Raw genomic sequence first — 15,112 nt, 5'->3', positions numbered from 1 at the left:
GGCTAGAACAGTGATTGTCAGCTGGGGACTCTGGGATATGGTTACTTCAACTCAGGTCTGCACACTACAGTGGGGACCCCAGAGCCATAGGCTTGAACCTGGCTCAGAAAATTCTTAACCTACGGTTAAAATACAATACAAAGATAGTCGAGCCCAGGGTTCCCAAACATGGGGCAGCTGACTCGAGTCCCACTAATCCTGGGCTCAGATTACAGTGTAGACATACTCTTAGGGCCTGATATTTCATAGGATTGAACATTTGCAACTCTCATTGGCTACAGATGGAACTGTAAGAGCTCAAACAAATCAGGCTCTAGGTGTCTTAAGTTAAATACCTGAAAAATGAAATGTACAAAAGTAGTGGTCATCTGCAAAAATTTTCATTTAAGTGACTTGCCCAACATTACATAGGAAATCTGTGGTACAATAGATAGAACACAACTCTCCTTGGTTACAGTCAAGTGCCATAGCCATACAGTTATCCTCTTTTCCTGCAGCCCTCTGTCTCATTCATGACACACTTACCAATTTCCACAATGAATAAAATAAGGGTCCTATACACTATAGCCTCATTAACCATCCATTCTGTGCAGTGAAACAAACACTTTACAAAGAAAGGTAGGCAGCAAGTCTCATTTTACAGACATCACAATCAAACATTTTTTTGCCATCTTCATTCTGAGAGGCAGTGTGGCCAAGTGGGTGAAATTTAGATCTGCCACATTAGTCTTAGGTTGTATTCCCAAAAAGTGGCCTTGCACCACTTAGATACCTTACCTACAAAATATGAAATTTTTTGCCTGCCTCCTAAAGTAGGGGCATAAGGCCATATAGACTGTCAAGTGTACAAAATTATTAACACTAGTCAGTGTAAGAGGCGAGACTCATACTCATGGTCTCCTTCTTCCAGTCCAATATTCCTTTTTATAGACAAAAGATAGAGGCCATGGAGGCCATCCAACTAAGCCATGGCAGGTTTTTTGGTTATCACAGGCTTTTGGTAATACTTACTTAAGACACGCATTTAACGTGGAAGAGGTGCAAATTATCTGACCTATCAATTCTGCTTCAGGCTCTGGTCAGAGATAAGGAGGCAATGGATTTCCCTCTTCCTAATGATCCGTAATACATCTATCTTGTATTTCAGAAAAAATTTAAATTAAAAAAAAAAACCCAACCCAGATATTGTAAGCCCTTGTATTGAATGCTTTGCTCACAAAATTTAACAGGCAGGCACAGGAGGAGGGAAAGTGTTTGGTAAATATACACCTGATATTACAGCATAAATCTGCAGCAGCTAGGGTTAATATTTTTGGAGCATCACCCTAGTGTGCAATTTTAATTTGAAGTATTCTATACTGTAATATTTAATTTTGAGGAAATCTTCATTTCAGTAAAAAGAATAAAAGGAAACTTCCTTATCCCTTGAACAAAATAATGGGAATTTAAGTGGAGACTAGAAACTCAATAAGCCACTGCATGCAGTAACATTTAGAATAAACTTCTGGCATAACATGACTAGAAGATCCTAAAACAGAAAATGGCCCCATCGACAATGAAACTTGAAATTATGCTATTGTTTTCTCTTAAGGACCATCTTTTAAACAACTGCTAGAAAGATGCTAATACTTTTTCAAATTTCAGTGGGTAACTGGCCAAAGACACTATTAAATTCTAGAGTGACTTGTCCCAATTTCCCCAATATTGCTGGACCTCTCTTCTGTTCCCTTTTTTGATGCTGTATAGTCAAAAGGGGAACATTGATAATTTTTAAAACTAAGGCATTATCTATACTAAGATTTTAGCTACCAGTGCAGCCCACTACTATAGACCCAGTTCACAATGGAGTAGGACAACTTGCACTAGTGCAACATACTCTGGTATAAAGCACATATGCACTAATGATTTGCCCCAGTTCAGCTATGCCGGTGGCTAAAAGTGCAAACAAGAACTTCGGCTGACCTACAATAAATCCTTTTAACAAGAGAATATGGTAAACCAAAATCATGTTCCTTCCAATTGTTTTAGTTAAGTACTAAGCATTTTAGCCAAGTGCTTTTCTGAATTTCAGTTAACTCTTCAAGCCATTTAGGTTACGTCTACACAGCAACTAGACATCAGCAGCTGGCACAGGTCAGCCATGGGTTTCTAGCTGCTGTGTAGACATATCCTTTGGCAACATGTATGAAATATGAGTCCTGGGAAGTAGAATAAAACTGAACTTGTGCTTGTATATGACTGATTTCAATTCCAGATTCCAGCCAAAGGATTCTCTCCCTGACTCCACTTTCTCCTTTTAAATACACAAACATCTAATCTATCAGCAGTTAAATCTTCTACAGTTCCGTTTCCCCATTACATGTATACAGCCTTACCAGTTGGAATACAAGTGAACAAATAAATGAATCATTTTTGGTTCACTTCTAGGGGCCTGTCCTTGGCCTGTAGCTATACAGGCACAACAGAACACGTGCAATTTTCTGTGCACATCACCTGAAGTCTCAGGTGAGTGATTTCACAGGCACAAAGCTCAGGGACACGTTCTGCTCATCTGTGTGCATCTGGGCTTATGGGGCATGGCCACAAAGAGGGCACATTGGGTGAAGGTGGCCCAGAAGTTACTAACTGGGGTCTCCTCCCCGCCCCCCCCGGATGAGCAATACCCAAGGCACTGGCAGCCCAGGGGGTGTTACTTTGGGCAAACCCAGAAGAGGGGAAGCAGCAGGCTGGAGGGAGCCTCAAGACTAGGTAGGCCGAGGAGAGCTCATCTGGGCTTTCTCCAAGGGCTCGGGGACTCCTCCTGGGGTGCCTGGCCAGCGGGGCAGCTGGTGGGGAGTGAGGGCTCAGCTCGAGGCGACAGCGGCCCAAGAGAGGGGTGTGGCGGGGCGGCCCGCCGGGAAGCGGTGTCCAGTCCTCACCTCGGGCGGTGTCGGTGGGGTAGAGCTTCTGGGCCTTGTGGAGGAAGCGCAGCGCCCGGTCGCGGTTGGCGGCCTCCAGCGCCTCCCGGGCGATCCCGATACATTTCTCCGCCTCGTCCCGGTTCCCCTCCATGGGCTTCTCCTTGCGCCGCCTCCGCCCGCCGCAGCGCAGAGAAAAGGGGCCTGAAGCCAGAGCGGAGCCGCGGGTGGGAGGGCTGGGCTTCCGCCTCACTCCGCACGAGCCATCCCGGCGGCTCGTCTCATCTTCCTGCCCGCCGCTACGGCAACTGCAGCGCGCGGCTCTGACAGCGACCGGCCGGGCAGCGAGCTACTTCCGGGCCAAACTGCGCGTGACGGAGAGCTGGCAGGCACTGCGCGCGCATGCGCACTACTCCGGGGGTGCCCAGCGACGGTCCGGAGAACTTGCGAGGGTTCGCTTGTCCACCGTCCGTCCCCGCGCGCCTCCCTGCCCCCTCCGACAGGTGCAGCCTGCTGCACCCCCTCTAGCGACACTGCGGGACTATTGGAGAAAACGGGCAGACGCCCCCGCCGTCCGCAGCATGGTGAGCCCTGGGCAGATGGCTTTTGTGTAGGGCATCTGCTGGCAAGAAGATGGAGGCGGGCAGGGGCAAGTGTCTAGGAGTAGGATGGCATGCTCTTACCAGTGCCCTGGTGGGCGCCAGCCACTTACAGACGAGCTCACCGTGCTCTGAAGCAGAGAGGCAGGGTTTGCCTTTGAAACAACTGATTTTAACTTTCTTCACCCAAACGGGATCTGTCCCCCAGACAAACCCAGAGCAGCATCAGGAACTAGGGACAGTAGAAAGCTGCAGTCATGGGGGTGTTGTGAAGCACAGCCGCAGGCCACAATAACTGAGTATCGCTAAAACATAGGACTATACACAGCGCAACAAGCTACACTGTGCAGAGGATGGTACACAGCGGGTCTGTTTTTAGAAAGGCCAATAGTAAGTGTAGAAACATTTCAGATTCCTGGGGCTATTTTCCTAGCACCAGAAACTAATTAGCAGCAGAATTATTTCCTAAATGGAGAGCACTTAGTTTTCCCTTGCTTTAGATAAGAATGAAGTAGCTGGTTGTAGTTTAGTATTTATCTAATCAAATTAAAAAAAAAAATGTTAAACTATTCTACAGCATAGAGCATGTTATATAGCATTGAGTTGTCATAACCTAGTGACAGATTATCCCTCCAAAGCAGAATCAACTCTTTATCCTATAAGCTTAACTGATGGGCTGAATCCTAGGAAACTGATATTCTGCTGACTGCTATGTACATGTTCTATTAGGGAAGTATAAAACACTTTGCAGTAGGCCCTAGAAGTGCTCTAAAATTTGCTCTCCAGAATGCATTTTAATTTAAGGCTGCATCTGCAGGGCTTTTGGCAAGATTCAAGCCCTTGAAACCTGCTGCAGTTCTACCAGTTGTGGAACAAAGTTCCTGTAGATGCTACCTGTTCTCAACAAGCTCGATGACACTTCAGTCAAAGCCCCTGCCACCACTCTAGCTCTAAACTACAGCCACCCCCTCCAGTAGAAGTTTGCCCCAGAACACTTGACAAGAATTCACTTACAGGTCAATTTCCTACTTTGACCACAGGTGTAATGACACTTTCATCAGTCAAGAGCTGATGGCTAACCAGGATTTAGTTTCCCCTCTAGTTATGTGTTTGCTGGGGCTTGGTAAGCAGGAAAAATGCTTGAGTAGTTTTAAAATAAAAATGCAGAACTACTACTTAAATAAAGATATCCCACTGTTAACAGCAACTTTTAGTACTGGAGTTGTATCCTTTAACTGAGCAGCAAAATTAGGGGTAGTGTTGGATAACTGAAGCAGTTTCTGCAGATGGAGGCTGCAAGCCACCATATGCTTTAACAAGATGTAGGAGTTGGGTCCCATTTGTACTAGACCAAACATTAAGATTCACCAAGAGCCAATGGAGGTATTTTACTGTACTGTATTTTACTAGATCAATCAAGTATTCAAGATTAAGTAATTGATGCACTACTTTGCTTGACATGGTTCTAATTTTACACCCTATTGTGTAGTGTACTTTAAGATGCCTCTACAGGTTTTGTAAAGCCTACAGTAGTAGTATTGAGACATTGTGGCTCCAGCTTAGCACTATACCCACTAAGTAGCGTAACAAGTAGCTAAACAATTTCAAGAGCCCATTAAGGTTAGTGTAGTATTGTATGATAAAGTGCAATACTAAAAAAGGCAGTATTTGTTAGTTATGCCAATACTGCATGTGTTTGCAGAGGTTAACATTAATGTTTGTATAAAAAGCTAAAACAAGAGGTAGAAGTCTTTCCTCAATTGTAGCATCTGAGAAAAGCTTTTTTTAAATACTGTGAAGATTTTATAGTCTTTGGGACCATTTATACATGACAGTAAGAAGGGGCGCTCCCCCCTAAGTACAGATTAATCTGCCCCTCAAACTACATGCTACATTCCTATGTCCCATTAAACAGCTTTGAGCTTAGGGTCTACACTGTTTGATTACATTACAGATCATAAAGCGTCATTTTAAGTAGCATCACAATTTAAATAGAATAACATTCTGGCAATACAACTTGCTTGAATCATGTTAAAGTATTCGCAACTTGTAGCAGTAAGATGACATTTCCTTGGGTCCAGAAATGTGGCGATAGCTCTTCCTAACAGTTCCTTTTGGTGAAGATCCACTATCAAAATTTTAGCAACAGCTAATGCATACAAACTAGTATTGATATAACATTTATTGAATACTTCCACTCTAGTGGATGAAGAGTCTGTACAAAAACCAAACATTTCCTTTAACTTCTGCTTCACATTAAAATCAAACAGATCTAAAACAGTCAGCTCAATCAAAAATCCCTACAGATACAACAGCTTCTTTGAAGCCATGGTGACACTTAAATATGGTTAAGACTTCAATGCAGAAATTTGGTTTGTTAGAATGCTCAGTGAGCTTTAGCTTCTCAAAGTTACAAAAGGCAAAATTGTGTTTCACAGATACAGTCCACTGGAATCACCAACACTGGACAATTGTTTTAAGTACTTAAGAGTCCTGAGATAACAAGGAATACCGGTATCCTTTAGACAGTTTTCTGTTGTCCTTTCTTTCCAATAAGAGATTTATGGATGTGTGGTATTACACCTAAGATAAAAAATACAAGAATTAAGGCAAGGTTGAAGTGGATTTTCCCTGTATCATCTGAAACCCAGATATTAGTATTGTATGTGTGTATTATGATCAAAAAAGTTTTGTAAAAAGCAATCAGTGGTGAGAAGCCTAATTGATTTGAAGTTTAGTTTGAATACTAATGAGTTGAAGTTACATACCACCACCAGCAATTGTTGCCTTAATGAGAGAGTCCAATTCTTCATCTCCTCTTATTGCAAGCTGCAAGTGACGGGGAGTGATACGTTTCACTTTTAAGTCTTTGGATGCATTTCCTGCCAGCTCAAGAACCTGCAGACAGAAGCACTTTCAGTCCCTGCCCATCATGCACAGATTGCAGTAGTTAATGAAATCTCAAACAATATCTGGCAGGCACGGTAGGTTAGGGCTCCGTAAGAGGTTATAAAGGGCCTTATAGTTGAAGATACTCATTCTGCAACAAAAAACGCAGAGTATTGCGGCATCTTGGGGGGGGGGGGGGAGGCAAATCCCACAACTGCCTAGTTAGGGAAGTCCATGGCTCTCCATGTGACATGACTGGGTTTGCTCACATTTCAAGCCAGTTTCAGGTCTGCAAACAGAGGCCTCGTCTACATTTGAAATACTACAGCAGCACAGCTACAGTGCTGTCACTGCAACATTTCAAGTTACAAAAACATTACCTACACCAACAGGAGTGGTCCTCCCACCAGCATAGGTAATCCACCTCCCCAAAAGGCAGCAGGTAGGTCAACAAAAGACTTTTCATCACCCCAGCACTATCTACACCAAGGATTAGCATGGTGTAACTACACTGCTCAGGGGTGTGGATTTTTCACTCTGAAGCAATGCAGCTGTTGCAACATAACTTTTTAGTGAAGATCTGGCCTCAGGGACATCAGTTTGTTTTTACTAACTTGAAAGTGAAAAACAGGGAAAAAAGGAAACAGGGAAAACTGAGATTCTGGAGCACAGCTCTACAGCAAATTCCATGATCATACAATTGCAGAATACAAGCAGCCCTGGTCATTATGCAGCTTCAGCTTTCGTCTATATCTCCCCATCAGCCATTTTACCTCAGCTGTCAGGTACTCGAGGATGGCAGCACTGTATACAGCAGCTGTAGCTCCCACACGCCCATGGCTGGTGGTTCTAGATTTCAGATGCCTGTGGATGCGGCCAACAGGGAACTGCAAGAGATCAGAATGGGTAAGTGTTGTAGATATCACTGGGCAAAAGTGCATGCCAAGCTGCAACCATTACACCTCTTGCTTGTGTATAGCACTGAGGCAATATATATTGGATTTGCCATAAATATGTCTGCATTTAAGGTAGCAATTTTTTGAGCGTGCTTCTAGCAGATCTCCACCCCAGTTGGGGAGTCCATTGGCATGGCTCTGACCTGGTCACTGCAGTCAGTGTGGCTGATGCTGCTATGAACAGCATAGATTCAGTCCCTTCCCCACCCGAAGCAACACTTGCTGAAGGCCTGCCTCATCAAAACCCAGCCAGCTGAGGGTCAAGAGTCAGCCACTCACAAAATAGAAATGATCTTTTACAATGATTAGATTTAAACACAGATCCTAGAGGTTCTACCCAGAAAGCATAAAAACCTTGACATTTGTCTGAACAAGAGGGAAACAAGCTGAAGTTAAGAAAAACGAGGTCACATAACCAATAGAAGGAGCTAGGACTTTTAAAATAGGGCACCACAAATCACAAGACTTGCAGTAAAAGGCAGGCTCCCCTGTAACTTTGGATGGCCCTCAGGCAAACCCCTCCCAGTTCGGGGCAGTTGTGCTACACACAGGAGGCCCGGCACTCACCTGCAGACCGGCTCTCTGCGAGCGGGACACCGCCTTCGTCTTGGTCTTTCCGGAGTCTTTCCCAGCTTTACCACCAGCCTAATGCAAAGAGAGATTTGTGTGAGCAACAGCAAATGCCTCAGGCGCCGCGTGCTCTATCCTGCGCCACCGAATTTAGGCGGCAAAGGCAGCTGCGCTGGTGCCCCCCGCCCCCTAGCCGCGAGCGGCTCTAGGCGCCACGCGCCCACCCCGCGCGTGCGCCACCACTGATGCGCATGCGCCCTCCCCCCCCCCCCGCTTAGTGGCACGGGCTGCTTCGAGGGCGCATGCGCCCGAAGCTCACTCCGTCTCCACCGGCGGCCCCAGTGCGCGTGCGGACTGGAGTTGCCACTTCCCTCCCCCTCCTCGTAGAGGTTTACCACGAACGCCTCCATTCGTCCGACCACCACCCACTCACAACCGCCTTTTTCCCTCGCGCGCTTCCACGGCTAAGGGTCGTTCACTTCTGTCATTGCCGCACCAAGGCGACGCGATCGCCCTCCCCCACCCTCATTCTCGTCGCTGACTCAGCCCTGTTCCCGCTCTCCCTTACCATTATAAGCGGTGTTTTTGCAGCTCCACGCGGGGACAGGAGAAGGCGGAAGAGATCGTACCACAGCCACCGCGCGCGCCCAACTAGCTCTACCAGCGCTCCCCCCCGCACCCGCCGCGATTCAAACTACGCCCGCTCTCCCGCGAGCGCTTTATAACCGCCGAACGTGCCCGCATCCGGGAACCTGGATCCCACCACCAGCCAATCGCTACAGAGCGAGGATGGGGCTTCGCTGAGCCGCCGGGCCCAATCACACACCAGCCAGGGCTGCCAGTGTTGATTGATTGACGGGGCGGGGAACCCGCTAAATCTAGTCCTCCATGGAGACTCCGCCCATATTTAGAGTGACGTCGCCCCACCTAGCTCCGGCTATACTCGTCCTCAGGCCTCGCGCGCGCGCTACTTCCTCTGGAGGCGGCGTGCTGCTGCTGCGATCGCCTAGTTGCCTTCCCCATTGCCCGGGGGAAGCTGGGGCCGCCTCTGCCCCGTGCTTGTCTACAGCTGTCCAGCTTCTCCCCTCCGCGGGCCCGGCTCGTCTCAGCCCGGGAGAGCCTGAGGGTGCAGCGAGCACCACTGCCAAACGCTGACGTTCAGGAATCATGAGCCCCACCCGGCATGGGGGCTGGCTTTAAAAACCAGGCGCATCAAACACCCCGTGTGTTGAGGCAGGCGTGGGGTGTCCTTTTCCCCTGGAGTTTGAGCCGGTAGAGTTGGCTGCTCTCAGATCCCAGTTTAGTTTTTTACACCTGAGCAGGGCACTTAGAAAGGTTTCCTTAAAAGAGCCCAAAGGAGTCTCCTATAGTCACCATTCCAACAGCTAGCACTTCATGGCAGGTACCAGCAATTGCATGAGCTGGCCATACTACATGTCTTCACTACCACAGCAGGGCAGTTTGTGGCAACTGCCCAGGTGCTGCCTGCTTACCCCAGACTCAGGCCTAAGAGTGAGATTTCTTTAGGACTTTCTCATTTCTTCCAGAGTCGCAGGAGTGTTATCCTTCGTAGCCACAGGTTCCCCGGGCCATAAAGGCTCCAATCCTGAGTTGATAGCAAGGAAGGTGTTTCCAGTTCAATTAGTTTAACATTAACAACAGTTTGAAATGCTCACCCTTCCTAAGCTTAAACCTTTGAAGGCATGTTGCAGCCTCTGTGTATGTCTACACAAGCTCATCCTCCCACCTCCCAAACCATCAGTTAAAATTAATTGGCAATCTGAACTCGCCTAAAATCCTGTGTAGACATTTTGCTGGGGGGGGGGGAGCTTTCCTAGGCTGATTTTTCTATAACTCCATTAGGCATCTTGCAATATTCTTTGCAGGAGCTGGTATGAACCACTGTCAGGATAGGAGACCAAAGGCATTATTGTTTGATGCAGTATGGCAATTCCTATATATCCTAGTCAGCTGTCATAAAATCAGAACATGTAGTGGCTGGATATTCTTGGTGAAGCCCCTTGATTTATGAATTCATTTTCCATCAACTGGATTATCAGCTATGCTGAAAAATAAAAACAAACAGGATTATTTAAATAAAAGTTTAGTTGTGTTTTATTTTGGAACAAAAAGCTTAAATTTGGAAGTTTTGCTTGAAAAGGAAAACCCTGGAATTCCTGTCTCAGGGATAGCCACCTCAGCTGACTGTCATGGATAATGGAAACTCAGTATGTCAAGGAACCAAAAGCTTGGGAGCCAGCACTTCCATGTTCCTCATCAGTCAACCAGGCAGCAGGCACAAACCCAGGCAGGACTGCATTAGAACTCTGCCAGCTTTCCATCTGGCCTTCATTGCAATTGAACCATCTCTGCAGAATGTTTAAAGTTTTGACAAATCAGTATTCTGATGTGACAAGTCATCCAGTTCTAGTTATCAGTGCTAGATAAAATCATTTTCAGGCTTTTGCCTGAGAGAGGATAATACTGGAATTTGCTCAAGTAATGTTCTGGAGGAAGGCAGGCAGTCACTTTAGCTAACTTTTGGTCAAGAGTTCTAGTATATTTTTATGTACATACACCCCCAATTAATTAGTGATGGGTGAGTTTTTAAATCAAATACAAAAATAAGAAGCCCTGATATTTATATTTTAAGCTTCTGTACATAGATCCTGAACATACCACAGCAGATGACTGCTCAAAGAAATGCAGTTCTGACAAATCTAAACAGGTGGCATTTCTAGGTATTGTAGCATGTCCATCTTGACCGTATCATCAGCACTTTTTAATAAAATCTACTTTAGAGGGAGACGACTATTGGATAGTTATGTTAAGTGTCTCTAGTGACAAGGGGGCAGATTTTCAAAGGTATTTGGATGTCTAAAGATGCAGAATTTTCAGTTGTGCCTAGGCACTCAATTTCCACTGAAGTCAATGGGAGTTGGGCATCCAGGTATTTTTGAGACTCCCTCTAAGCCCCATCTGCATCTTTGATACCTAAGTCTAGATCCACAGAGAAACTTTCATGTGTGCCCTTCCACACAGCGGTATTCTCAGCTGCTAGTGAGGTGCCCAATGCATAGGAAGAGTTAAGTACATAAGAATGGGATTCACAACAGCCAGCAAGCTGAGCAGGGACTGCTTGAGATAGTCAATAAGAAATGTGAAGGGGCAGGGCTTAAGTTCTTCAAAGGTAGATAAATGTCAGTCTCTGCTCACGATTCACAGCCAGGAACACTCTCCTGGAGTGACGTGCTTAAATACATCTGTTAGAGCCAACAATCCAGTGGTTAGGGTACTCACCTAGGAAGAGAGAGGGAGACCTATTTTCAAATCCCTGCTATGGCACAGAGACTTGAACTTAATCTCCCATCTAATCAGTGAGTGCCCCAACCACTGGACTCTTGGGTAGAGAGACCCCATGTATGAGAATGACTCTGTAGCCAGTCTGGTGGTTGTAGTACTCACCTGGGAGGCGAAAGACCCAGCACCATCCCTCGTGCTTCAGTGCTTTTTGTGTGTGTGTGGGGGGGGGGGGGGGAGGGTGTTATTCATCCATAGTGGAACAGCTTCAACAGTGGAGACTGAGGGAGCCCCACACCAGGATACCCCATTGCCCAGGGCTTAGGGCATTCACTTGAAAGAGCCCTTCTCACTCTGTGGGGTTGAGGGGGGGGACAGGGACTGGAACTGGGGGTCTCCCACATCTTGGGTGGGAATCAAGTTACTGGACTAAAAGTTATGAGGGAAGTAGTGCTCCTCACAGGCCTCTTGCTAGAACAGCATAGAGCTTAGCACCAAGAGAAGGTTTGCATCCGAGGAGCCCAGACAGTGAGAGGCACCTCCCTGCAGCCTGGGCTTTGGCACCTAGCTCCAGGAGGGTGGTGGGGCTGAGCACACCCTCCCTTCCAGCTTGGCATCGCCCATGGCTATTGTAGCAGAAGAGCTGCCCAAGTTGCTCACTCGTGTGAATCTGATTCTGAGGTACCCATCTCCCCCCCAGTCATCACATAGGGAGCCAGCACCTAACCCAGGCTTTGTGAATCCCAGTAAATTTCTAAATGCCTAAAAGTTAAGTGTTGTGAAGCTGAACATCACTATGCCAAAGTTTCTTTGTAAATCTAGTCCATATTGTAAGGAGCCTGGATGATGATGTTCCAAAATATGGACAGTTAAGGTCACATTGACACTGCAAGAATAAGCCATGCTGAACTATTTAACTATGTAGTAACCAGTTCCTTGCCCAGCCATTGTATGGAGAGGCTGTTATAGCAGGAGCCCCACAGTTTGTTGTAATTTTACAGTTGATGGAATCAAAAAATTTAAGTGTGTCAAACTAGACTGCAGCAGCAGATGTGACCCCCCACCTCAGTGAGGTGCATGTTTCAAATTCCAGTTGCAACAAGTTATTTGTAAGTTTGTTGGGGTTTTTTTGGAAGAAAAAAAAACCCAAAGGGCGGAACTTCATGCGACACTGATGTCCAGTTAGGTACCTAAAACCTAACTTGCATTTCCTGACAACTCAAACTTTAATCCTGCCTTTTTATATTATAAGAGCAGCCATACTGGGTCAGACCGATGGTCAATCTAGCCCAGTATCCTCTCTTCCAGTAGTGGCCAATGCAAGGTGCTTCAGAGGGAATGGACAGACCAGGTAATCAAGTGATCCAGCTCCTATTCCCATTCCCAGCTTCTGGCAAACAGGGGCTAGGGACACTTCAGAGCATGGTTTTGCCTCCCTGCCCATCCTGGCTAATAGCCCCTGATGGATCTATCCTCCATAAACTCATCTACTTTTTTTCTGAACTCTATTATAGTCTTGCCCTTCACAACATTTTCTGTCAACCTCTGGAACTCATTGCTTGTGCATTGTATGAAGAAATACTTTCTTTTGTTCATTTTAAATCTGCTTCCTGTTAATTTCATTGGGTGACCCCTAGTTCTTATGTTATGAGAAGGAGTAAACAACACTTCCTTATTTACTTTCTCCATCCCAGTCATGATTTTATAGACCTCTATCATATCCCCCCTTAGTCTTCTCTTTTCCAAGCTGAGAAGTCCCAGTCTTATTAATCTCTCCTCATATGGCAGCTGTTCCATACCCCTAATCATTTTGTTGCCCTCTTCTGTACCTTTTCCAATTCCAATAGATTTTTCTTTGAGATGGGGTGACCAGATCTGCACGCAGTATTCAAGATGTAGGCACACCATGGATTTATAAAGAGGCAATATGATATTTTCTGTCTCATTATCTATCCCTTTCCTAATGACTCCCAACATTGGTAGCGTTTTTGACTGCTGCTGTACATTGAGTGGATGTTTTCACCTGTCCACAATGACTCCAAGATCTCTGAGTGGTTACTATATGTATAGCCGGGCTTATGTTTTCCGGTGTGCAGTACTTTGTATTTATCAATACTGAATTTCATCTACTATTTTGTTGCTCAGTCATCCAGTTCTGAGAGAGCCCTTTGTAACTCTTAGCAGTCTGCTTTGGACTTAACTATCTTAAGTAGTTTTGGATCATCTCAAAAAAAAAAAAAAAAAAAAAAAAAAAAAGGCAGCGGGGGGAGGGAGGTAAACAATGAGGTAGCAAAATTTGCAGATTTATGAATGTTGAGCAGTACTGGTCCCGGTCCAGACCCCTGGAGGACACGACTATTTACCTCTCTTATATAGGTTAGTTTTAATGAGATCCGTTTCCAATTTCCTCAAATGCAATAGAGAGTTATTTCTAATACTGCTTTGCATTTATACAGCTTTTCATCCAGAGATCAGTTTGGCAGACATTTAAACCTCAGAACACCTTTGTGAAAGAGGTAAGTATCACTATTTTAAACAGATAAGTGACGAATACATTTATGGTCTGATTTTTCAAGAGACACTGAACACCCTCCTCTAAGGGCTTGTCGACACATGGAGATATTCAGGAACAGGTTAAACTAAATCTGAACAAGGTATTCTTGTTCCCAAATAAGCTCACACCTATGGAGCTAGTCCTAAGGTAGCAATTTTTAACAGGCCATGAATTATTTGCCTTAAAAAACAAACAAAAAACCCAATCACAAGTCTGCATGAGAGCTATGAATAGAATCTAGGTGTGACTCAGATTCCTCTACTTTAACAAACATAAGACCTTCCTTCTAGGAAGGGGAATACATGTATTTAATAGTGCCCAGAGCCCCAAGATTAGTGCTCCTCATGCTAGGAAAGCCAGAAACTCTTAGGGAAACATGTCTAGGAGGTACAGAGAAGGGAAAACCAGGCTTCTGTGGTGCAGATTTTCTTTGACCTTGGAATGAAGATACAGAGCTTTCTGCAGCCAGAGCCCTTTCCTGTTGCTTGTTTGTCCAAATGCAGCAACAAGCAGGGCACATTATTCAGATAGCTCTTCTAAGCTGGAGTGTTGTGCGCATGTGGGTCAGGTGTATGTCTTTGGGCTTTGAGGGGGGGGGGGGAGATTCTGAACTGTAGAGAGATTAGGTATGAGGAGTGGTTCCCAACCTGAAAGTATAGGTATGCTTCTGAGCAAATGGGGGAGTGGTTGGAAGAAGCTTGGGCTGGTTTTAAACTGAGTAGGAAACAGATTGGGTTATTGCAGGCAATGTGAATGGGATCAGTTTGTGAACAAAGATTTGGGTGGATTGGTGGTATTTAGGAGCAGGGGTAGCAAGGGGAGAGCATGGAACTAGGAAAGGACACCAAGGGGATAAGTACTGTTTGCCCTCGGTCCATTCTTTAGACTAGAAGTATCCTTATTTTCCTGTTCCAAAAGGGGATGATAGGGGAGCGGATAGTCTTTTACTTCTCACTTGCCCACCATGCTTTCTTATTCTCCTCCGCCACAATTCTTCCCTGTAATTGTTCCCCCTATCCCCCTTCACAATATTGCCCAGGTTCCCACCCACAATTTCAAGATACATTCAGTCTGTGGGGGACAGTAGAAGGCAAGACAAGGGTCACCTTGCTAAATGAAGCCCAGTTATTTTGGACACCAGCCATGACTCATCACTAATATAATACTTGGAGGTCACACTTCATGCTGTTTCAGCATGGTAGCCCAGACTGTGTATGGGATCATATTCTTCAGACTTTTTTTTTTTTTTGGTATGTGCCAGTGCTAAACTTATCCAAGTCCTATGGTATCAGAATGAGAGACCTGCTGCTAAACATGAATACCATAGCAAGGTTCCATGGAAAATTA

At 45.6% G+C, this 15,112-nt stretch overlaps 2 protein-coding genes across 3 annotated transcripts in view; both read right to left on the bottom strand.

Annotated features, from left to right (window-relative positions):
• Positions 1–3,271, bottom strand: part of DNAJB14 (DnaJ heat shock protein family (Hsp40) member B14) — a 31,978-nt gene extending 28,707 nt beyond the window's left edge. For both annotated transcript variants that reach the window (XM_067553705.1, XM_067553716.1), the window contains exon 1: positions 2,919–3,271. In XM_067553705.1, coding sequence (XP_067409806.1) covers positions 2,919–3,051 — 133 coding nt within the window. In that variant the 5' untranslated portion in view covers positions 3,052–3,271. The remainder of the gene's footprint in view (positions 1–2,918) is intronic.
• A 402-nt stretch (positions 3,272–3,673) lies between these two features.
• On the bottom strand, positions 3,674–9,307 carry H2AZ1 (H2A.Z variant histone 1). The gene is made up of 5 exons (XM_067553728.1): positions 8,480–9,307; positions 7,909–7,986; positions 7,159–7,272; positions 6,265–6,394; positions 3,674–6,079 (listed from the first exon to the last, which is right to left on the bottom strand). The coding sequence occupies exons 1-5, from the start codon at positions 8,480–8,482 to the stop codon at positions 6,018–6,020; spliced, it is 387 nt and encodes a 128-aa protein (XP_067409829.1). The 5' UTR covers positions 8,483–9,307; the 3' UTR covers positions 3,674–6,017.
• Positions 9,308–15,112: the final 5,805 nt, after the last annotated feature.

Source organism: Emydura macquarii, unplaced genomic scaffold (assembly GCF_026122565.2).
Source record: "Emydura macquarii macquarii isolate MOO-44397 ecotype Brisbane River unplaced genomic scaffold, CSIRO-AGI_Emac_v2 contig_302, whole genome shotgun sequence".
In the NCBI taxonomy this organism is placed as follows: Eukaryota; Metazoa; Chordata; order Testudines; family Chelidae; genus Emydura; species Emydura macquarii.
Note: the sequence above shows the minus strand (reverse complement) of the source record. Positions and strands in the feature narration are given on the sequence as shown.

Bases quoted from the DNA above. Each gene is read 5' to 3' on its own strand.
- H2AZ1 (XM_067553728.1), bottom strand. The intron at 7,273-7,908 runs GTGAGTGCCGGG...GATCTCTTGCAG, and splicing joins CGCAGAGAGCCGGTCTGCAG to TTCCCTGTTGGCCGCATCCA. The intron at 6,080-6,264 runs GTATGTAACTTC...TTTTTATCTTAG, and splicing joins GGCAACAATTGCTGGTGGTG to GTGTAATACCACACATCCAT.